Below are 24,595 nucleotides of genomic sequence, written 5' to 3' on the forward strand. Positions count from 1 at the left end.
ATCTTGCGGTAAAAACTTGATGATTTGTATTATAATACACTTCCAGCGCCGAAGATTGACATTGCTAGCGAATAATATACATCATACAGCAAATAAACAAATTTCATCGCACAGTTGGTTTTGAGCCGGGCTGAAATGAAGCTAAATGTTGATGACAGGTTCAGTTTCTTTGTCCATGTTGCAATTGGATTAATGGGCTGCTGCCTCTAAATTGTGGGCTGGTCTCTTGTGGGAAAATAATAAATGAAATAGCACCACATCAACCCCCAAAAGATGCCAGCCCACCGGGAATCTGTCCTGTATGCCAGATGGCGAGGTCAGCCATGCTGGCTTGATTAATTTGCTACAATTCCTCGGGATTTTTTTTTTTTTTTTTTTTTTTCATTTAACTTGAAGGACTTGTTTACTACTTGTAGGCCAAAATACAGTATCTGCATGGGACGGAAATTCGGAATCCTTGTAATTCAAAATCATCACTTTTTTCAGAAGATCCCCAAGACGGCATGTTTGTTCAACCATAGCATTAACTACAACTTCTCATTGTCAAAGAACAGCACTATATATTGGTAAAAAAAAACAAAAAAACAAACATCTTCACATGTGGACTGACATACAGTATAGATTTGTAAACATTAGGGGTGTGCCAAAAAAATCGATTCATAAAAGAATCGAGATTCTCACTTATTAATCGAATCGGTGTTATTAATATCCAAAAATTGTATTTAAATTATTTTATATAAATTAGAAATGAAGAAGAAGGGGAAAAGGCAGTTGTAGCCCACATGCTGTTTTTGTGGAAAAAGGCACTTACAATAATACAAAATTAATAAACGTTTAAACAATAAAAAAAAATAAAATAAATAAATAAAAAAAGACACTTCAATGTCTCTATTTGTCATTTTGTCTTGCAAAGCAGATTGGAGTAGATCATTACAATGTTGTGCATATCTGTAAATTGAAGCAGAAATCATTTGTCAATCAAATCATTTTGAATCGAAAATCCATTCTGAATCGAATCGTAGACCCAAAAATCGTAATCGAATCGAATCGTGAGACAGTCAAAGATTCACAGCCCTAGTAAACGTGCATTTCATACTCCTTTTGTTCCACTTCCCGACTGCAATTACACGCATGCGGTGCACGATGTTTTTATTAACCCCTGCACTTGTGCCGTGTGTATTAATGTTCAGAGGCTTTCTGGGAGGACCCCAACAGACGACGTATAGCCGCACAACTTGACCGGATCTGCTCACTTCACAACATCCTCGCCAGCGTTCATCATCCCTCCTGCTTTGACTGCGCCGGCCTCATAACAAGAAGTTACTGTTGCAACACAGCGAAGAAGAAGAAGACTAATTGCCATTGTGGATTAAAGGGTCTTCCCCCCCCCCCACGATAGATGCTTAGAGCAGTCTGTTTTTCTTCCTCAAAACACCGGCGTCGAGAGACCATCAGCAACGGCCGCCGAGAACCGGAGGGCTCGCCTCGCTGGCTGGCGTTAGCCGTGCCGAGACTCCAACATCACCTTCAAACCTTTCACCACGTTGACGCCCATGGAAAACGGAAGGTTAGTTTTTTTTATGTGGTGTGGAAGACATTTCAGCAGGATGAGTACAAGTTTTAGCAGACAGAATGACAGACAGCCCATGCGAGTGAACGAGAAGCTAGCTGTTTGCAAATTAGCATTTTTTTTTGTTTGTTTGTAAAACGTGTATGATAATGGGCATCAATAACTGGACAGTTTGGGGTACTTGTCAGTGAAATATTGCGCAAGCTTTATCATCATTATGTCACGTTATGCCTCAGTACGAGTTGGCAGCATCACTGTGCTGTCACTCAAGTTAGCTAGCTCGTTACTAGCTTAGTTGCTAACGTCACCCCCGATTGACCCGATGTTGTTGTTTGTGTGCAGTCTCATCTCTCCTCAGTTCACACCTCCAAGTGACAACATGAGCTTGGATTGAAAGATGAAGGGTGGAACTTGCCTGTCATCTTCTGCTCTCTGAGGTATGTCTGTCTGTTTATCCTCTTAATAATAATGATAATGATGATACGTTTGTATGTATTTACTGGAATTTGAGAGTAACATTCTGTGTTGGTGGATGAAATAGTAACGATACCACAAATTCCATCTATAATAGGACCTTCTGTGTAATTTGACCATAGATAATTTGTTAATGTCGAAAGCAAATGATTAAATGGCTTTTTAAAAGTACATTTTCAAATTCAATATGTCAAAATTGAAGATCTGTTTTAGGTTGGCTATGCGTTGTCCTAGGTCCATTCAACTGCTACTTGTTTGGGAATTCAAAGCAAGCTTGTGTGGAGGCCAATGTTTCCCCACTCCCCACATCCTGTGTTGTGAGGAAGCTTCCTTTTTTTGGCCCAAAGTGCTTAGCTGCATCCTGATCAGGGTCACAGCCCATCCACATTATGCCCTTTACTCAAGTTTATTTTTGAAAAGCTCATTTTACACAGTAATACTACGCATTCTTTGAAGTGGATTTCCTGCTCAGTTCTCGGTAATTTTCCTTCAGTGGAATTGTTGTGTGGTGAAGGTTGGATCCCAAGGCGCAGACACAAATAAGGTTTTAACTATTTATTCACATCGAGAGGCAGAAACTCAAGAGAGGCAGTACACAGGACAGGTGGACAATAATCCGGCAAAACACACAATTCTCAGACCCTTAAATAGACAGTCAATCAATCTCATTGGTTGTGGCTAGACATGTGAGTACTAGTACTGACATGGAATTCTCTGATTAGGATTACGGATTGTTCCCGACAACAACAAACATCATATAGCATAAAAGTTCCTTGACAAACATCATAGAGCCTAAAACCAGTTGAAACTAGATGGTTATATCACGGTTACATCAGTTCAAAACAGACACTTGACCTCCCAACTTGAAAAGGTCATGAACTCAAACTTAACCCAGACATGACAGGAATCAAAATGTGAACATTTCAGAGGGGTTGGAATACATGTTTGATCTTGAGTTGAGTCGAGTGTTTTGATTTTGCTGATAAATTGAAGCCCCCTCTTTTTCTTCTGGTGAGTAAATTTAGTGTATTAGTGTGACCCGCAAAAAATATGAATGAAACTGTTTCCTGTTAGTTATGAATACTGCAGCCTTTGTTGTGTTTGGGATAAATGTGTGAACCTTTGTGGAAGTTTATATTCTCCGTGTGCTCTTGTTTTGAACTCCTACACTTGCCGTTGCAGCTTTTCTGTGTGGCTGAACTGGGGAGACAGAGAGGAAGATGCCTCCCAGGCCGTCCTCAGGGGAATTATGGGGCATCCACCTGATGCCTCCCAGGTCGAGCCTGACACATTCCGTTTACATACACATGTCATTTGGGTACTTGACAAGGAAATGCGTGTGTATCTGCAGGATCTTGGTGGATTGCCTGTTGCCCAATGGCATGATTCTGACCCTGGAGTGCCTCCGTGAGGCCACTCTCATCACCATCAAGCATGAGCTGTTCAAAGAAGCCCGAAAGTATCCCCTCCACCATCTCTTGCAGGAGGAGACGTCATACATCTTTGTCAGTGTTACTCAGGTAAGCATAAATAGCCCCCACTTGAGTATTCTGATTGACCAGTAATCCACTATGAAAGGTCCAAAGCCACACACCATGCAAAATGGTTTACAGAAGCTGTCTAGATTTTGCCTAGAGTCTTCACGATAGAAGGTAATAGTTGAGAGAGTCTCAATTTTCCTGTCTTATAGGAAGCTGAGCGGGAGGAGTTTTTTGACGAGACGCGGCGGCTGTGCGACCTCAGACTTTTTCAGCCTTTCCTCAAGGTCATTGAACCAGTTGGCAACAGAGAGGAAAAGATCCTCAACAGAGAGATTGGTGAGTCTCAGTACAGTCGGATAGAGTTGGTTCTGTTCCCTTTAGGCAAGAAGAGTGAAGGAGGAAAAGTAGAAATGTACTGTTCAATTTAAATAAATGATCAGGCTGCATATTAGCAAAATAGCCCTTTGAAGGGCATTTGCATTATTTCATTTGAGAAATACAGTATGCAGTCCTATGATAACACAATAGTATTAATAATAGTAATAGAATTTTACACTGGGCATTTTTGGGGGCATCGCCATGAGCCAATATGTTGCTCTGATTATTTAATATTTATCTTTTTTTTTTTATAGTGTATTATTTGATCCTTAAAAAAATATTGCTTCTGTGTAGCTCCTTTTTTTTTCCCCGCAAGAAATCTCACTGACTATTTAACAATATTTGTCATTTCCGGGCTTTATATCTTGTTCAAGCTATTCCTGGTGGAAGTATTTAATTAAATTGACTCACAATAAAAATGTGCGCAGCATAGTGCAAAGATTCATGATAATTGATCGATTTTAAGTGGGTAAAACGGAAAATATTGAATATTGAGTATGAAAAAAAATCTAGAATGGGTTGATTTCATCATATTTATTTATGAAATTAGCCAGTGAACTTCGGGTGGCCCAACAGGGTCAATTTAAAACCCTGTGTTGGCAATGCTGATAGGTTCATTTAATTTCTCATGTAACCTGTTAAGATTAATCCTTTTTTTTTTCTTTTTTTTTTTTCTCCTGCAAGGTTTTGCCATCGGTATGCCAGTGTGCGAGTTTGACCTGGTGAAGGACCCTGAAGTTCAGGACTTCCGGAGAAACATCCTGAATGTGTGTAAAGACTCTGTGGAACTGCGAGATGCCAGCGGGCCCCACAGCAGAGCCCTCTACGTTTATCCCCCCAATGTCGAATCCACGCAAGAACTCCCAAAACACATTTACAGCAAATTGGACAAAGGTAGGCGGGTTTGCATGGTTTTACTCAGTGAAGTCAGTGAAATACTACAGCAGTAATAAATCAGGCCGGTGAACTGAAAATCGTTTGCCGCTTAGCATTTATGGTCTTCCAAACAAAGGAGGGGCTCCTCTCAGATCCTTTGCTAGTGGCGTCAACTCTGTGACTTATAATTACGGTATGTGAGCAACGTCTCGGCACTCTTGGTGGGCAAAAGGCCACAGCACGGCCAAAACTTAAAGCCAGACAAAAATGAAACTATGTTTTCACTGCCTTCAAGACAAGAAAGATCACCTCTCAACCCGGAATAGGAATGCACGATTCAGCGTCTCTCAACCTGTTTGTCTGCGTCCGTTTTAGGTCAAATCATTGTTGTCATTTGGGTGATTGTTTTTCCGAATAACGACAAACAAAAGTACACGTTGAAGATCAACCACGACTGCGTGCCCGAACAGGTCAGTTGAATGCATGTGTGCAATCCAGGAATACAAAGATCGGCTTAGCTGTTCGATATCGTGGCCTTAAAGGATGCTTTCCCAAGCCAGCGACTCAGACTTAAAGAAAAACACGTTTTGTTGATGGCAGGTGATTGCGGAGGCCATTCGAAAGAAGACGCGCAGTATGCTGCTCTCGCCCGAGCAACTGAAGATGTGTGTTCAGGAATATCAGGGTAAATACATCCTCAAAGTGTGCGGCTGTGATGAGTACCTGCTGGAAAAGTACCCGATCAGCCAATATAAGGTAAATGACATGTATGCAAAAAGCATACCGTAAGAATTTGAGAAGGGGGGCAAATACTTTTTCATGACACAAAAGATCGAAAATAGATAGATTTGTAGAAATTTCAACAGCATGATAACTTGAGGAAAAAACTCAAACCTGTCACTTAAAACATGACTTCTTTGAAAGTCCCCCTTTTGTCTGACTGATGAACTGCGGGAAGCTTGTTAAACTGTGCACACGTTTTACAAATGCACTTTTTCTCTCCCTATGCTACTAGTACATTCGTAGTTGCATCATGCTGAGCAGGATGCCCGACTTGATGCTCATGGCGAAGGACAGCCTGTACACGCAGTTGCCCACTGACAACTTTGTCATGCCGTCATACTCCCGTCGCATCTCCACGGCGTCATCCTACATGAACGGCGAGGCGGCCGCCAAGTCGCTCTGGACCATCAACGGGACGCTGCGAATACGGATCGTCTGCGCGACCTACGTCAACGTCAACATTAGAGACATCGACAAGGTGGGGGAATAGACGTCATTTATGGGACAAATCATTATTTTTCAGACGGTTGAGCAGTTCAACTGTCATGATGCATGTGACTGCTTTGCGCGTTCTCAACATTTGTTTTTCTTATTTGTGTATTCTTTTAGATTTATGTGAGAACGGGTATTTACCACGGAGGAGAACAGATGTGTGACAACGTGAACACGCAGAGAGTGCCCTGCTCTAACCCCAGGTGACATTTTCCACTAGCTTAACGTTCACACACTCATATTATGTCCCTTATTTGCGAGGGCGCTACCAATTCCTAGGGATGTAACCGTATCCAAACATCACAATACGATATGATCACGATATGAAGGCCACAATACGATAATTAGCACGATATTGTGGGGAGGTTGGCGATATGAAAAAAGGTCACAATATTGTAAAAAAATATATGAGCTCCTACAAAAAAACAAAACACAATACTGTGCTTTTGTACATAACAGCAATGCATATAAACAACCTACAATCTCTAATAACACTCAATACTGAGGCAACGTTCCCCTTCATCTGACCATTAGCGTGGATTTTAAACATAGAAGGCCAAAACATGTCTGGTGAAAAATAAACGGCACTAAAAACTAGCCACCAGGGGGTGCTAGAACTGCGCAAATGGAAATCAACCTGATTTTTTTTCATTTTATTATTTTTTTAACAGATTCGCTGCTTTTAATATTGTGACATGACGACGACGATATTGTGGCAGTTTTCATATCGCGATATCACGATATTGCCGTTCTCGTTGCATCCCTACCAATTTCCCCAAATATCTGGCAGTAAAACAACAGAAGCCATCTGTCGAATTCATTTCTTGAAGTCCACCTCTTTATTTATTATTATTTTTTTCCTACACCTGAGCACTGTCCTGTTTCATTGCAAAACCTTCTCGATGCTGATCATGTCTTTTGTTTTTCGATCTACCATCGGGCAATGACGCAGTTTGACAAATGTCCTCGACATTTATTCTGCACCTACAGGTGGAACGAGTGGCTGACCTACGACATGTACATCCCAGATGTCCCGCGAGCTGCCAGACTCTGCCTTTCCATTTGCTCAGTCAAAGGCAGGAAGGGAGCAAAAGAGGTACGATAGAAAGTGATAGCTAGCGTTTCAATTTATCGACAGCAGCTTCTTTGGAAATTTCTGTCAAACTTAGTTTCTCTATTTGCTAGCTATATGTGCAGTATGATGTATTAATATTAGTAATACATACATATAAGCTGCCTACATATGTTGTCATGGTAACACTAATTCATATGTTTGAGTGTTGATACTTTTGGCCATTTAGTTAGGTGAATGGGATCTTTGGTTCGGAAGAATAAATACGTCATCAGAAACTTTATCACAGAGGGGGGACTTTTCCATTTTTGTCAACATTCAGAATTCTGTTGCGTAGACCCATTACTGTTTATTTCTAGCATAATTATCTGTCTTGAAATTGATCATTTATTGCTTCGTATTCAAGCAAGAGCACACCATTCATTTCCTACTGTTTATTTTCTTTCACAGTAGATACCAGTCCACTATAATTTGAACTCACCTAAATTAGTGTGTAATGTAAAATTGTCGGTGTCCGTCATTAAATCAGACACTTGTTTTGGGAACTGGTGAAAACACTGGTCGGGACAAATGTGTGCTGATGTGTGTCAGTGAGTGTCCGACATGGATACTGTAAACAGACACCAGGGGCTCGTCCTTTACCCTACTGTGCCCCTGCCAGGTCGAGGTTAGTTTTGCGGGATGTTCTTTCCTGCGGCACCTGAATGAAAGATAAACACCTCTCGACAGCAGCCTTTTGTTGGAGCGTTTACTTTAAATAGCCACATTTTGAGCGGCTGCCAACATGAAACGCTGTCCACCTCCCCATGCGTTTATCACCGGCGTCTATCGCTGACAAGCTCGCTTTGTTAGATGGCGATGTGATCGTAAACCTTTCTTTGGTTTCAGCAAGTGCCAATAAAACCGAAACATGGAATTGAAACACGACTACTAAGTGGAGACATGCCAATCAATAATCATGTTTGGATTTGGGGTTTCATCTTCTCGAAGGGAAGATGTTCAAATCACATCGATGGATTTTGTAGTTTACGGATGTTCACCCGTCACAACGTGGTCTCTGTAGTCACAGCCGTAAATGACACGAATTGCACGTTTCTGTAAAAGATACATGGTTATATAATTCATAATCAATTAATTTTTGTTATATAATTCATTGATTGTTCCATACCTGACCTATTGCATTGAAGTATGGGTGTGTGCAGCCAAAACCTACACTGATTCCATCTTTCTTTTACAGATATGTGCAATTCGTGTCATTTGCGGCTGCGGATACAGAGACAACACGAATCTATTATTTATACAATTAAAAACTTTAAAATGTAATCAGTTGATGGAGTTTAACCATCTCAAAATAATGTTTAAAGCCCATCATGACAGTTTACCAGTTAATATACAAATTAAATTTAAAAAAGGGAAAGTGAGTATAAATTAAGAGGAACAGATATTTTCTCCAAAGCAAAATATAGAACAAAACAAAAAAAATGATGCATTTCAACTCAAAGTGTCATCTTCTGGAACAATCTGGATTGTAAAACAAAATCATCTCAGTCTATCTGTATTTTTAAAACTTCTTAATACTTTTGCCGATAACTCGTGTAATGGACTTTGCTGATCTTTCTTGAAGGAGCACTGTCCACTGGCTTGGGGCAACGTCAACTTGTTTGACTACACTCACACGCTGGTGTCCAACAAGATGGCGCTGAACCTCTGGCCGGTTCCTCATGGCCTGGAAGATCTTCTCAACCCCATTGGAGTCACCGGCTCCAACCCCAATAAGGTAAACGAATAAGATCAGCTGCTCCCAATACCGTAAACCAGGATAGAGCACTTAGTTGAGTTGAGGTGTCAGAATACATTATTCGCTTGAGTAGAATTCAGTCTTGACAAAGTAACCCAAACCTCTTCACCTCTTGCAGCCCTTTTCACGGATCGCGCTGATATTCACGGCGCGATTGTGTTGTGCAGGAAACCCCGTGCCTGGAGCTGGAATTTGACCACTTCAGCAGCCCAGTCAAATACCCCGATATGAACGCTGTGGAGGATCACGCCAACTGGACCATCTCCAGGGAACTTGGCTTCAACTACAACCTCTCCGGACAGGTATTAACTACTACCATTTCTTCCAACAAAGTTAGGCGGGATTCATCGACTACTGGTTGGTGTTTTCACCTAAAATAATTCATCGTTATGACTTGTTCAACCTTATCGCGAAAATGACCCAAAAGTTCTGATACTTCTCAAATGCAATTGGAAACATTTTTTTTTTTTAATTTAGCATTTTACATGGCCACTGCAGAGGACTGGAAGGAAATAACTTGGCACATTTTAACTCACATCAATAAGAGATCGCGCCTCTGAATCTCAAACGCGCGCGCTCACGTCACACAGCGCCGAGGTGCTCGCTTAAGTGACGTGATGTCACTGATATGAGGCGGTCACCTTGCTCATCCCGTCAGCGTGACGTGATTTCATAATCAATTATGAATGTTGCAATGCAACGTAAGAATCTATTATTTCTCATGTCCCTATCCATCGTGTTACAAAAGTGGGACTCGGTAGCAAACTGTTCACTTGACATAGATCCGCAAAGTTAATCATCATTTTTGTTTTGCAAATTATTATCTTTAACGGGTCTATCAGATACTGGGTGACACAAAGAAAGGGAGACTACACAGGTGATTTATTCATGATAAAGGAGTAACCTGGTGTATTAAGTGAGAGCTTTTATCTGTAACCTGAGTTGCATGAGAAGCTTTGCTAACAGCTCCTAATGCATCACCACTGCAGCTCGGCCAAGCTTCATTTGCTGTGCACAATGCCGGAATTGCCCTCCACTATATTGTTTACCCTGCACGTCAAACTCTCACCGCCGATTCACATCTTTGCTTCACCTGAGACGGGAATAGTACAATTCCAATGATATGAATAATAATGAGCGGTGTGATGAAGTCGAATGTGTTTTCTCGCCGCTGTTGTTGTTTGCAGAGCAATCGTGTGGCGAGAGATCACGCCCTGACGGAGAGTGACATTGATCAGCTGAGACACCTCAGTAATAGAGACCCTCTCTCGGAAATCACTGAGCAGGAGAAAGACTTCCTGTGGAGACATCGGTAGCTGCCAACAATTTTAAAGGGGATGTCAACCCCCAGTTTTTTTTTTGGACAATAATATGTTCTATGTAGCACCACTAGCCTAAATATGGCATTCTGGTTGATATTGTGTTAGTGGAACATGAGTAAAGCCGTAAAATCCAGCCGTTTTGATCCATCTCAGGGGGCGGCCATTTTGCCACTTACTGTCGACTGAAGATGACATCACAATTGCTCAGGTCTCAGGTAGCAGCCAATCACAGGTGAGCTGTGGATAAAAATGGCTGCATTTTGCTTCATAACTCTGATTCCACAAATGTGATGTGAATCAGAATGTCATGTTTGGACTAGTGAGGTCACATACAACATATTATTGTCAAGAAATGTTTACTTCCACTTTAAATGAGAAAACATGTGAAAGTAGGCTTGTTTTACATACAACTTGTTGATACTATGTTTCTTTTTCTTTTTTTTTTTTTTTTACCAGGCACTACTGCATGAATTTCCCAGAAATTCTTCCCAAGATCCTCCTTGCTGTCAAATGGAACTCCAGAGACGAAGTAGCACAGGTATTCTGATTCAAAATGTGTCTCACTAATATTTTAGCAGCAGATTGTTATATATATATATCTAATGCCAAATGCACAACATTTGAAATGATTAGTCTTACTGTTACTCTCATCGTGCTAGATGTACTGCCTGTTGAAGGAATGGCCGTCCATCCGTCCGGAGCAAGCCATGGAATTGCTGGACTGCAACTACCCGGACCCCATGGTCAGACACTTTGCCGTCCGCTGCCTTGACAAATACCTGACTGATGACAAACTGTCGCAGTACCTCATCCAGCTTGTACAGGTACGTGCATGTTTGGTGTCTTATCGGGGGTCTTAGAATAAGGGTCCTCAAATCTTTTGGGTCAAGGAGCACCTTAAACAGGAGAAGATTTTTCAAGGACCACCTCGTAATCCTAATGACAATTCAACACAACTAAAATGTATAAAAATAAAATAAATAAATAAATACAAATAATAATAATAATAATACATTTAATTTTTAATTCACTTTACATTTCAAGTCCTATAGTTGAGGGTTAAAAACAAATCAATGTATAGTCAAATACAGTATAAAAACAAGGGTATAAAACAAAATACAATAAATACAGAATCAAACAATTTTGTGACTTTCCTGTATTTGTGATGTTTTAGGTGACTTGTAATTTTCTGTTAAAATGGATAAAATTTTATTTTTTTTGTAATTCCTTATAAAGTAATTGTTGATTTCTGTCTCTTCTGTGCCAGGTTATAAAATATGAGCAGTACCTTGACAATCCTCTGGCCCGTTTTCTACTGAAAAAGGCACTAACTAATCAAAGAATAGGACATTTTTTCTTTTGGCATCTCAAGTGAGTTCTTTCAAATTTGTTTCCTCACATACCAGCTTGCCTTTTTGCAGAAACAGTGTTTTTTCTTTTTCTTTTTTTTTTCTCCCCGCCATGCAAAGGTAATCAACAGTCTTGCTTTTCTTCTTCCTGGCAGGGCCGAAATGCACAACAAAACGGTGAGCCAAAGGTTCGGTCTGCTGTTAGAGGCTTACTGCAGGGCCTGCGGCATGTACCTCAAACACCTGAGCAGGCAGGTGGAGGCCATGGAGAAGCTCATCAATCTCACTGATATCCTGAAACAGGAGAAAAAGGATGAGACGCAGAAGGTAACTCCCGTTGGGAAATTTTTATTTTATTTTATTTTATTTTATTTTATTTTATTATTATTTTTTTTTTATTCTGAAATCATCACACCACATTTTTATTGTTTGTAAATATTTATGCGCTTCTTTTGCCTTGTGTGTGAAGGTTCAGATGCGCTTCCTGGTGGACCAGATGAAAAGACCCGACTACATGGATGCACTCCAGAATTTCACCTCCCCTCTTAACCCTGCACACCAACTGGGCAACCTGAGGTTAGCGTTACCGCTGGCTGAAGCACGAAGGGACGTTCGAGTGTGCTAAAGGGACTCATGCGATGATGTTCAATGCGCAGGTTAGAGGAATGCAGGATCATGTCATCGGCGAAGAGGCCGCTGTGGCTCAACTGGGAAAACCCGGACATCATGTCTGAGCTTCTCTTTCAGAACAATGAGATTATCTTCAAAAATGGAGATGGTAGAGTACACCGCATCATTGCAGTGTCGCTGTACGGAAGAGGATTAGGGCCAGTGAAGAGAGAGAAGAAAAAAAGTTTGGCAAGATTCTCACTTTATTCTCAGAATTCTCACATTAAAGTGAAATAATAGCAGCATTAATAGTCAGAATTCTGACTCTAAAGTGAGAATTCTGAAAATAAAATCAGAATTCTCACGTTAAAGTCAGAATTATGACTTTAAAGTGAGAATCCTGCCAAACTTTTTTTTCTCTCTTCACTGGCCCTAACCCTCTTCCGTATCTCTGCGTATTGACTGTCTTTCTTATCTGTTTTACGCTGCAGACCTGCGCCAAGATATGCTGACTTTGCAGATTATTAAAATCATGGAGAACATTTGGCAGAATCAGGGACTTGACCTTCGGTACGTTTCCTCTAGCAGTTTAGCGTTGTCACTTAACTTCCCACCTGAGTGTCGGAATCTTGTCATGCGTGTGCGTGTTCCCATCTCCCCGTCCAGCATGCTGCCCTACGGCTGTCTGTCGTTAGGAGATTGCGTGGGTCTGATCGAGGTGGTCCGCAGCTCACACACCATCATGCAGATTCAGTGCAAAGGCGGCTTGAAAGGGGCTTTGCAGTTCAATTCCAACACTCTGCATCAGTGGCTACGAGACAAGAACAAGGGAGAGAAGTAAGTCTGTCTTGTCACTTGTGACTGACTCGTCCCAATATTTATTTTTTTTTAATTTTATTTATTTTTTTTGACGTTTTTCTGTATTTGACTTGCAGGTATGATATGGCTGTGGACCTTTTTACAAGGTCCTGCGCTGGCTACTGCGTAGCTACATTTATTCTTGGGATTGGAGACAGACACAACAGCAACATTATGGTCAAAGATGATGGGCAGGTAAGCGCGTAAGTGCTCACTTTTTTTGTTTAAAAGTGTGTTCCATTGTCAACATGGAAATATAGATTGTTATTGAACAGCGAACATGCGATACAAATGAAAAAACTAGAAAAATTTCCGCGGAAATTTTGGATGTGACTGCTGACTCTTGCAAGGTGGAAATCCGCATGCACTGAACACTTTGCCAAATGTTGGTGTACTTTACCTCTCAATGTCAGCAAGATAGTATTAGCATGCTAAGCTAACTTAGCATTAACATTACCATGCTAACTTAGCATGAGAATGCTAAGGTAGCATTAGCATGCTAACTTAGCATTAGCATGCTACCTTAACATTAGCATGACCATAACTTAGCATTAGCATTAGCATGCTAAGTTAACATTTGCATTAGCATGCTAAGTTAACATTAGCATGCTAACTAAGCATTACCATTAGCCTTCTAACTTAGCATTAGCATCATCATTAGCCTGCTAACTTATATCATGATAATAATGTACTATAAGTTATTATATATAAAATAGAAAAAAAAGAAGCAAATGAAGGAAAAAAAAAAGAATGGAAAATTGTTGTCATTGGACATGATCACACTTTGGAGTGTGGTTGGGGCAGCAGTTTGGATTTCAAAATTCACAACCTTGGCAGCAAGATGCCACAAAATGGAGCCGATTTTCTGTCCAATAAATGAAGTACACTTTTCTATTATTATTGGACAGGGATTTGTTGCCATCTTGTTTGTGGCATTTTGATGAACAGGTGACATGCCAGTTCTCGGAGTAGTCCTACTTTTCCATGAGAAAAATAGTCCGTCGGTGCCATCTTGTGGTAAAAGACAAGCTTTGTTCTGTTGAGAGGTTTTGAAATGTGAGGATGGAATCGAGCACGACGACGAAAGAAATCGATGCAATGACGTCTTCCGTACTGTGCCTCAGTTATTTCATATCGATTTTGGACATTTCCTGGACCATAAGAAAAAGAAGTTTGGCTACAAGAGAGAGCGAGTGCCCTTCGTCTTGACGCAAGACTTCCTCATCGTCATCAGCAAGGGCTCCCAGGAGTGCGCCAAGACCAAAGAGTTTGAGAGGTGCACGCATGCTTTTTAAACAGACTGATTAGTTAGTAGTTCCCACTTTATTTTTTTTTATTTAAAACAGCGGAATTGTTGATAAGGAATTCTTACCTAACTGACTGCTGTAAATGTTCAACCTTTTGTGTTATTGTAGCTGTTGGCTGCTTTCAATATTTGATGTGTCATTTGTCTTTTTGAAGCGCTCCAAGCTCATTCGTGTTTTCGTTTTGTGGCCTGCAAGGTTCCAGGAAATGTGCTACAAAGCCTACCTGGCCATCCGACAGCATGCCAACCTGTTCATCAACCTGTTCTCCATGATGCTGGGCTCCGGCATGCCCGAGTTGCAGTCATTTGATGACATCGCCTACATCAGGAAGACGTTGGCCCTGGAAAAAACGGAACAGGTATCATCGAAGATCAAATGTTCTTCATCCAAATGATGTCTCAGATTTTTTTTTTTTTTCTACACTTACGACTTCTTGTGAATGGATTCAAAATGGCAGGTTCATCTAGTCACCTGTTTTTGTACAAATCAATGTAAAAATATTGTTTTGCCTCCATCTTGTGGCATGTTGGGGTCAAGACAACATTGAAGTGAGTGTCGGATTGTCATGTAGGCACATTGTCATGTGGGGGAAAAAAGTGCTTTTCCACCATATTTGTGGCATTTACAGACGATTTTAAACCTTTTTGGATGAGTGTCAAATACTCACATATTTGCGTGGTGTGCAACAGGGCTCCGTCCTCATCCCCCGCGAGTAGTGATTGGTTAGCAGCCTCTTGACAAAAAGTTAGCTGGGAAAAAAAAACCCTCTAGGATCAGTAATTGTCAACATTTTGATACCAAGTACCACCCAAAAAATATTTAGCACGCTACGTATTTTTGTTTTTATTGTACACCACCATGATGACCAACATTAAAATGCTGTAGCTTAAAGGCCCAGTCTGCCGGTTTCACTCAGGAGAAGGCACTTTTTAAATACAGGATTTAAACAAACTATTTCTCAATTTTCACATCTGGGCTTCTCTTAATTTCTGGTGGTGATTTTGTCCTAAACAGAAAAAGACAATTAAATTAATTAATCCCCTAAAAATTAACTAAAATTACAAAAATTTTGGAAAACTGAATTTATAGACGAAAACTTGAGGGAACTATTTACTTACTTTGTTTTTAATTTAGCTTAAAGGTGCATTGTGCCGTTTAAAAAGATAATGTTAAAGCTTTTAACGTTAATATTTTCTCTTTTACTGCCACTGAATATCGGCATGAAATATCAGTTATCTGTCTCCTTTACTGCTAATAATCGGTTTGAATGGTCTACAACTAATCTTTCCTTGTGTTTTTTTCCTTCTGCAGGAGGCGTTGGACTATTTTATGAAACAGATGAATGACGCTCACCACGGCGGTTGGACCACCAAGATGGACTGGATTTTCCACACTATTCGACAGCATGCACTAAACTAAGCCGCACATAAACGCATTCAAACCTTTTTTTTTTTCTTTTTTTTTTCTTGCCAATAGTGTCTAATTCTTTGTTGTGTTGGCACTGAAATCATTTTTTTTTTTAAATATATTAACACTGGAAACCCAATGAGGATTGCACTTAAACACTTGTCGACTACCACTTGACTGCAAAACGACCATTTTTGGTCATCCAGCTACAAATGTAGCCACTTGGGTGAGTCTTGCTGCTTGATTAGTGCTGCACTGTGGCCCCACCCTAAAAAAAAAAAAAAAAAATTCTTAGAAAACATTTTCAAGTAGAAGAGGACAAAAAAACAACACCTGAACTAAATGTTGACCTGTGATGGCTGCCCTCGTTCTCTTCCGTCTTTGGTCTTCCGCCATGTTTGTGGTGAAACAGGTCAGCGACACTTTTGCCTCCGAAGCGTTTTTGTTTGTTTGTTTGTTTGTTTGTTTCCATCCCGACCTCAACATAAACAGCACTCCGCCCTCGGGAGCATTTGTTGGTGGTGCGCCTTGAGATCTTTCAACCAACTTCAGGGTGATTGTTGTCTCGTCATCAAAACAAAGAACAAAAACACAAGGATGACTTTGGAAAGGATGTGAAGTACCAGTTGCAGTCACTTTTTTTTGTTTTTGTTTTTTTGTTTTTTAAGCCTGCATGCCACTTTTTGGGGGGTCAGTCCTCAGCATCTCAATGGAATTAAATATTATTATTATGATTACTTTTCAAAAAGTTTTTGATCCTTTTCAGTTGAGCAAAGCAGACGCGTGTCTTTTCCGTGGCTCTTATTACTGCACTAACTGGAATTTTCATGCAAACGCGAATGTCGCGTCTTCCTGTTGATTTAAAAATTTTATTTTATTTTTTTTGCGTGGCCGCGTTCCACTCCACAATGTTGCACGCGCGGGAATTTGCCTCTTAATCTTCCGACGACCATCTTGAGAATGTGGAATGTGACACGACGATATCACACCATGACATTTTTTTTAACACTTAAACACTTGACATTATTGAGGCTGACAGCACATTTTGACACTTGTTTGAGAACCTGCCGGAAAACGTGCGCATGCTGCCCCGACATGAAACAAAACCTGCCAACTTCACATTTGATTGTATTTGTATAAGTTAAGAAAAAAATCGTGCTCTGCTGCGATGGTGTTGCAATGTATTTGCTTGAATGTATATATATATATATATATATATATATATTTTTTTTGTGGTCTGTTTTTTCTAGGCCGTTCAAAGTTCATCATGCAGTCAAGCAAAAAAAAAAAAAAAAAAAAAAAAAAGGCTGCAACTGATTTGCAGCCTTTTTTTGTGTGTGCATGTTTTCGAAATAGTTCTCTGAAACCGCCATGAAGCATTCAGCAGTATACATGTTTGTATTTATTTTATTTTTTTATGGCAAACTAAATGAGTGTTTGAATGTTCTTCCCTGTCCATGTGAATGTACCGAACACGTGTTAATTTGTTTGCGCCGATTGCAGAATTTATTTGGCAGGTCTTCGTGCGTGTGCGCTATTTTGTTTCTGCTTGTAGGGAGATGCAGAGAGGGGGAAAACAAAAAACAAAAAACAAGATTGAACATGATATTGATTGGATATTTTCCTTCAAGTATCAGAAATGTGAACCACAGTGTTTTTTTTTATGTTTATCAAGGTGTGTTGAGCTGCAAGTGCTTTGTAGGATTCTTGTGCCATTTTTGTGAACGTGAACTGACATCAAGACCACTTTTCCATGAATAGTTCGCAAGTTGATACTCAAAATGATACCTAGTAATGTATGATTGTTGAAAATTTGATTTAGGACTTTTTTTTTTTTCTTTTCTTTTTTTTTCCTTATCTAACATGTTAGCCGTTTATAATGAACAGAGAAATTCTGCCGTCAGAGTATCAACAAATGAACCAAAACATCACACAAACAAAGCAAATGCACGACGTATTGTAATGTGAAACGAGGTTTTGTGTTCATTTTTGTAAAGCATTTCGTTTCCTGTTGAACTTTCTATATAGTTATGAATGTAACTTTTATGTTGTTGAGCCTTTAAAACGGTTCTCAGCGGATTTTGAGGGTTTGAAACTTATGCACTTGGGATCAAATCATTGTTGATTACCACTTCTGAACATTCTTCTGAAATGACCCAAAACAAACACTGACGCAGAGATTATATACGGTAATCAGACTTTTTTTTTTTTTTTTTTTTTTTTTATGCAGTGTTTATTTCCATACCATGACATGCTGACAAAACCTTAGCCTAAACTATGAATGTACATTATTGTTTTTTTTTTCACACCCTATCTTCATGAGATTGGATGAAGAGCAGTCACGCATATTTAGGAAAAGAATGCCTTAAGTTGGCTTCCTTTTTGGAACACTTGACCGGTTCGTCGTCTCATTAATGTGTTTGGGGTTTTTGTTTGTTTGTTTGTTTGGCTGCCTGGTCACAGGGTAAAAGTTTGTACCTGGATTGACTGACTGACTGACTATGTGAGCGTCCTGTAAAGATGTACAAATACATTTGTTAAACATTCACTATCTGTGTGTGTTTTTGCACGTGTGGCTTCTACCAGTTAGCCAAGCAGGCCTCTAATAAAATATTTTAACTCTTCAATGCAAGATGGAATTAACAGGAAGCCCTTTACTTTCATTTTTATTTTTTTTTATTTTTTTAGGGGTAATATGGTTAAGTCAAAGTTTCTCTACAGGGGCTGAAATGAACTTTTGTTCCATTTGAAAAATCAACAGCCAGAAAGTTCGGAGCCCGGTAGAGGACATCACTAAAATATTTAAGATTGCAATATAACGCAATACCTTGCAATAATACTAATATTGCGTTATATTGAAATAACTATTGCGTTATATTGAAATAATTTGCGATATAACGCAAAACTATTTGCGTTTTAACGCAATGAATTGTTTGCGAAAGAACGAGAAGATTCCACTTCCGGGTCATTAGCAACAGCAAGTTGGCTAGCAACAACACGATTGTATGTTAATGTTTGTAATAATTGTAGTAATTATTTGTTAAGAAAGCCAAAACAAACAAAAAACACTTATCGAATTACTACTAGGAAATCTTTATATCCCCACATTGCAGTGCCACGATTCTGTTGTATTTTACAAATGTTAATGGACTGATATCAACTTTTTCATGTCTAATCAAACCCTGTCTTGGCTTAACGTTTTTTTTTTTTTGTTTTTTTTTTTTTGGGATGGCATTTGGACATTTCTTCACAACATTCCAATGATGATCATGGGACTCGATTCTGATGACTGTTGATGAGGCGTTCACCCCAGAAGGTCTTCATCATGGGGAGGCCTGTTTGTTGGAGGTGGAGGTATGTCATCCAGCGGGGGAGCGACAGGATGGGCGGGGTGGAATTTCTTCCACGGCTTGGACGGGCAGTGGAAGGGGTTGTCGTCAGTTGCGGCAGTGGGAGATGCGCTTGTTGCGTCCTCCTCCGATGATTCCTCTTTGACTACAGGTGCTGGCGGTCTAAGCAAGTGAACTACGTCTGCCCTAAAGGGGGTCCAGCCGGGAGGCAGGCGCCGGGTCATGGGCTCAGTATGCATCATCTGCATGCACAAGTGGATTGGAGTTCAGAATTTCTTCTGGTAAAGGATTCATTTGATGTATGATCACCTAATATGGGAAAATGTGGCTCGGACATATAATGGCAGGCGGGAAAAGATGATCAAGAGTATGTGTATTATGTATTAATAGGCGCTGAAAAAAAAAAAAGCGTCAAGCAACTTGTTGAATTACGTTGAGGCGTTTCATGTGCTCTGCAGCCATCTTGTGGCATCTCTAGGCAACTTTTTATGGGTGGTTGCGTCAATCGTGGCAATGTTACTGTAAGTAAATTGGGAATGCACCGTAGACTATCACTAATGCTAATATGGCTGAAGTCATAAACAATTATTTATTTCAATACTTAATAATAAATATTTGTATGAAAATACTTTTACTGCAGGACAGGTGTGCTACAAAAAAAAAAAAAAAAGACATACATCAAGGTTATTATGGTCAATGATAACAAAGTAACAAACTAAAATTGAAAAAAAAAATCACTTTTTAAATAAAATAGAAATGAAAATGCTTTAAAACAAAACAAAACCTGAACGCTTACTGAAAATAAGCTACACGCTAAAACTAATTACAATTCTTGCGACATTGTTTTATGTCAATCCAAAAGACGGGAAGTCAGAGCCATTTGAGAATTATAGCTTACTTTATGACACAACACTTACGCTTTTTAAAAATTTTTTTTTTTTACCTTGCACTCAAATATAACATATATTACAAAAACTAAAACTCACACTAAAACTAATTAAAAAAAACTAATAAAATGAAGCATTAAAAAAATAAAAACTAAGAAAACTGCTCTAAGACCAAATTAAAACTAATTCCAATTAAACAACAAAAATCAAAAAGAAAGAAAATAAATAAATAAATAGATCACTGTTATACAGGCATGTGACATTTAAAAAAAAAAAAAACGGAAAAAAAAACATTTGAATAGGGATGTATAGACTTTTTAAATCTCCTTTTGCTAAAAGTTTTATCATTAACTGTGTTAATTGTGTCAGGGGGACTAAATCTACAGATAACTATATGCTACTGTACAGTTTTGTGGTAATATGTGATGAATTTTGCCTACCACAGGCAGAGGGCCCTCATTGCATTCCATATTGGCCCGAGGGGGCACGTGTCTCCATGGTGCAACATCCACCGTGGAGTGACAGTTAACGATCTCCTGCACACATGCACGCAAGCGGGGAGAGCTTGTGAGAAATCCGCCCGGGCCGGCAAACGTCACACACAGCCAGGCAAACGTGTTGACGTACCATCGTCTCGTTGTCGTGCACGCACAGGTCACTCAGTTCGTTGTGTTGGGCCTTGGCGCAGGTGGTCTTCTTCATGTCAAACCACAGTTTGAATAGGAAGCCTGCCACCACCTAATTGGCCACAAGCGTCTTTCGATTTTTAACAACACTTTGCTCCCTCCCACCACCACTAACGTCGGTCATTACCTGTCTCGTTGAGTATCCAATTTGGTTAAGACTAAACAGGTGCGTAGAGTTGGAGATGGAGTTGTACTTGGAGACGGAGACTGACAGAGGAACTTTAATGTCCTCAGAGTTCTCGTCAATCACAATCGGGCAGCCCAGGCAGGAAGCTCTCTCGGGTACGATATGGTCATCTACACAAAGATTACATAAAAAATAAAAAAATAAAATGTTCTAGAGCAGTGACGGGCAACTTGGAGGGGGCCACAATCTGTCGTCGTTGCAACTCTATTGGACTCTATTGATTACTATGGCAGTTAATCATTCCGACGTTGAGCGAGTCCTTGCACAGATGTGGCTGCCTTTCGTGCAGCTCGTGCTTGTTTACTTTGACGGAACTCAGCGTTATGCGCATGCCGTGAACCCAAATGACTCACCGAGCAGGCAGTGCACCTCTTTGGTGTCTATCTCCGTCTCCGTCATGACGACAGTGGCATTGCACGAGATAGGCACCTAGAAGGAAAATGTTTCAGTCGATGCTAGCGATGTTGCAAGTCGACAAGATTCAAGTCACAAAAGAGTGGAAAAAGCGTTGAAATGTGATTACTTTGCGGCCGTAAGGGTGATAGTTGCAATCCGTGTACGGTCTGGGACTTCCAGCCATACAGTCGCTCCTCCTGCTGGAAAACTGCAGCGAGTAGAACGATTCCGAGTCGCTCTCTGACTGAGGAAACACGCACACAAACAGTTTCATTGTTGAACAAACTTCTTGAAAAAACTTTAGCCATGCATGAAGAGGTCATGATTTATTTTAGGGACTGAAAGGCACCAATTGTTGTTTTTTTAAGAAAATATTTTAAATATTTGCTAACGCTAATGCCATTTAATACAGAAACGTAGAGCTGCCAACGTGGAGTAAATATTTTTGGCTGGCGAGTATGTTCGAACATACTCGCAAATATTTTGGAACATATTTGCAAATGTGTTCCAACATACTCGCAAATATGTTCCAACATACTCGCAAATACGTTGGAACATACTTGTAGGCTACATGCTACAAAGTTAGCATACCTTCCCATGATGCCACGGGGTATTATTTGCGCATGCGCGAGTGAAAACAAAACTAAATTTTTTCGGCATTTGGGCCACATGACAAATTTATTAGAAAATTAAGTCGACAAAAAACAGTGTTCATTCGTAACTTTTACGATTTATTATGTTTGCCGTGCATGTTTTAGGTTCGTCTTTTTTTTTTTTGCCCCATAATGCAACGGGGTATTGCTCTTACGCAGTATAAAGTCAAGTCTAAGTCTATTTGCGATAATGTTTGAACGTATTTGTGACTATGTTCGAACATACTCGCCGGCCAAAAATGTTTACTCCACATTGGCAGCTCTACGCTTCCGTAATTTTTTAATAAAAGAGGAACCACGATATACTTCCCTCTAAGAGAGAAGCAGCTGCAAAGCAAAGATAAGTTGCAGTCGTCGAACAGCGCTGCGTCACCAAATCAGTAAAACTTGCGTACCTTTTAATGCTACTTCAGGTAATTCTATCTCATTCCAATCAGACAAATGAATCCAGGTGTAGGTTTGAAAACGTCTTTTACCTTGGTGGCTGTCAATATCTGAAAGAGGGCCAACTTGTAGCTGGTGGTCAGCTTGTCGTTGAAGGCGTGTAAGGCGTAGGTCACGGCCCTCTCCACAGACGGGTCATCGCAGAAGATGTGAACACCCGGCTGGACGTCGTCCTTCAAGAGTCGACAGTCAGAAACAAAAAAGAAAAAAACTTCACGTCACGATTAATTGCAGATGTTAGAAATGTACAACAAAATACGTTTTCAAGCTCTTGTTAACATAAAAGTAGGGAAAAAAATTAAACCAACAGAAATATGGCTGCATTTATGGTCATTGATACAGTAATTTCATAATAATTCATAAAATTGAGTTCAAATTAAAAACAAGTGTGATCTGGATTTATGTTGAGGTCATTTTTTTCTGCCACTAGATGGCATAATTGCATTTGTGTCAGGGCCATTACAATTTTTAATCACAATTAATCGCATGACTTAAGTATTTAACTCACGATTAATTGCAGATTTTATATCTGTTCAAAATGTACAATAAAATTTTTCAAACTCTTATTTACATAAAAGTGGGAAAAAATGTTAAACCAACAGAAATATGGCTGCATTTATAGTGAATAATACAGTAATTTCATAATAATTCATAAAATTGAGTTAAATTAAAAAGATGTACTGTACGGTAAAAAAAACAAATGTGATATTGATTTGTGTTCAGGTCATTTTTCTGCCACTAGATGGCATAATTGGATTTGTAAGACGTTGGTGACAGCTTGGTGCATTTTTATTTTTATATTATTTGCTCCCAATAACGTGTAAATACGTTTTTTATATGTTTTAAGTGTCCCAAAGACGTATTTATACGTTTTTTTTTTAAAGCGAATGGAATTGCTTCTGTGAAAATGGCTGAGAGTGAATGAGTTAAGAGCTATCTAATCTTTAACATGAAGTAACTTTTTAAACTTTTAAAATTGTAAAATACAAACTTGACCCCAGTCTCCACAATAAATGCATTATTATGAAATTTATTTCTGCTAAATTTTGACGTGGACGTGTCTGCTGCATTGCGACTGGAATTCTCCCCAGTACAGGCTTTCCAAGTAAGGGGCGCTCATTAATTAATTGGGCATTTAAAAAAATAAATAAAATAGTGGCGTCAAAATGAATGCACTAATTTCGCCACCCCTAGTTGCAGCCATTTTGTAACCTTGGCACGTGACGCTTGGCTCAAGGAGCTCAAAAGACTGAAATGTGATTAGAATGATCTTACCTGAAAACTAAAGCTAAAAACGAAGCCCAACAGAAGCAGCAAACTCAGACTCCTCATTATGCTGGCTTCTTCTGCACTCTGAGGCAAAGAGGAGACAAAAAAGTTTTAGTTTAAAAGGGCCACATGATTTAAAATAATACGATCGCAAGCTCCAACTTTACAAGCAATGAAAAAAAAAAAGCGCTGCTCTTACATTGACGCGAAAGTTGATCCGATTGGACTGGACTCCTCTTCCCCCCCGGAATGGCCGACTGAATGAACTTTTCCTGAAAATGTACTGTCGGTGCTGAGAAGGACGATGACTCACTGATCAACACGCACGAACACGAGGGCGGACGGAGAGTCAATGTTTGCTTGTTTGTTTGACCTGCTCAGTCAAAGCCAGAGAAAGAGACGACGAGACAAGCGCATCATCAGACAGAACCCCCCACCCCACCCCCCCATGCAATCATCAGTCACTTTAGACGAGCGTTTATGTCTTCCATGCTCTTGCTCATGAATTCATAGTCGCTACAAATAACCGATGATCAACATATTTCCATCAGATTTTGCGTTGTTTAGGGTTCTCTTTACACACAGTTATGTGCACACTTTGTGTGTTTAACTGGTACTTTGTCCCCTGGCGACCTTTGCCCTCCACCACTTTGGATTCATCCAGTGCACTGAACCTCTCATCCGTTTTTTTTTGTTTTTTTGCTCACTGTGGTATTAAATAGAGTGGGTAAAAATTTTTTTTTTACAATCAAGCAATGATTGGGGGATGTAAAAACATCCAAACATCACAATATGACAAATATCACGAAACGAACCTCGCGAAACGCTTATTATCAAGATATTGAGGGGAAGTCGATGATAGGGCTGCTCGATTATAGAAAATAATAATCACGATTATTTTGGCAATAATTGAAATCCCGATTTTTCAAACGATTATTTTTTTTTTG

The 24,595-nt window shown here is 39.8% G+C and overlaps 2 protein-coding genes across 3 annotated transcripts; one reads left to right on the forward strand and one right to left on the reverse strand.

The window, feature by feature from the left end:
• The first annotated feature begins 1,221 nt into the window (after positions 1-1,221).
• Positions 1,222-18,324, forward strand: pik3ca (phosphatidylinositol-4,5-bisphosphate 3-kinase, catalytic subunit alpha). 2 transcript variants are annotated; one of them, XM_077533158.1, is made up of 26 exons: positions 1,222-1,567; positions 1,913-2,007; positions 3,227-3,320; positions 3,396-3,564; positions 3,735-3,861; positions 4,588-4,797; positions 5,155-5,249; positions 5,380-5,535; positions 5,795-6,040; positions 6,172-6,257; positions 7,045-7,150; positions 8,751-8,903; positions 9,092-9,226; positions 10,112-10,236; positions 10,703-10,784; positions 10,906-11,070; positions 11,514-11,617; positions 11,751-11,922; positions 12,065-12,171; positions 12,252-12,373; positions 12,696-12,774; positions 12,871-13,041; positions 13,140-13,257; positions 14,187-14,338; positions 14,565-14,727; positions 15,681-18,324. In XM_077533158.1, exons 3-26 carry the CDS (start codon positions 3,265-3,267, stop codon positions 15,786-15,788), a joined length of 3,207 nt encoding a protein of 1,068 aa, XP_077389284.1. In that variant the 5' UTR covers positions 1,222-1,567; positions 1,913-2,007; positions 3,227-3,264; the 3' UTR covers positions 15,789-18,324. The 2 variants fall into 2 exon arrangements, 1 of the variants encoding a protein (XP_077389284.1); XR_013285207.1 differs by lacking the exon at positions 15,681-18,324 and having other exon boundaries at positions 13,140-13,265; positions 14,565-14,709.
• Positions 18,203-24,014, reverse strand: kng1 (kininogen 1). Its single transcript, XM_077533161.1, has 9 exons — positions 23,848-24,014; positions 23,655-23,732; positions 22,412-22,552; positions 21,410-21,526; positions 21,240-21,315; positions 20,827-20,996; positions 20,641-20,751; positions 20,454-20,549; positions 18,203-19,368 (listed from the first exon to the last, which is right to left on the reverse strand). Exons 2-9 carry the CDS (start codon positions 23,709-23,711, stop codon positions 19,081-19,083), a joined length of 1,056 nt encoding a protein of 351 aa, XP_077389287.1. The 5' UTR covers positions 23,712-23,732; positions 23,848-24,014; the 3' UTR covers positions 18,203-19,080.
• Positions 24,015-24,595: the final 581 nt, after the last annotated feature.

Source organism: Festucalex cinctus, chromosome 10 (assembly GCF_051991245.1).
Source record: "Festucalex cinctus isolate MCC-2025b chromosome 10, RoL_Fcin_1.0, whole genome shotgun sequence".
Classification (NCBI taxonomy): Eukaryota; Metazoa; Chordata; class Actinopteri; order Syngnathiformes; family Syngnathidae; genus Festucalex; species Festucalex cinctus.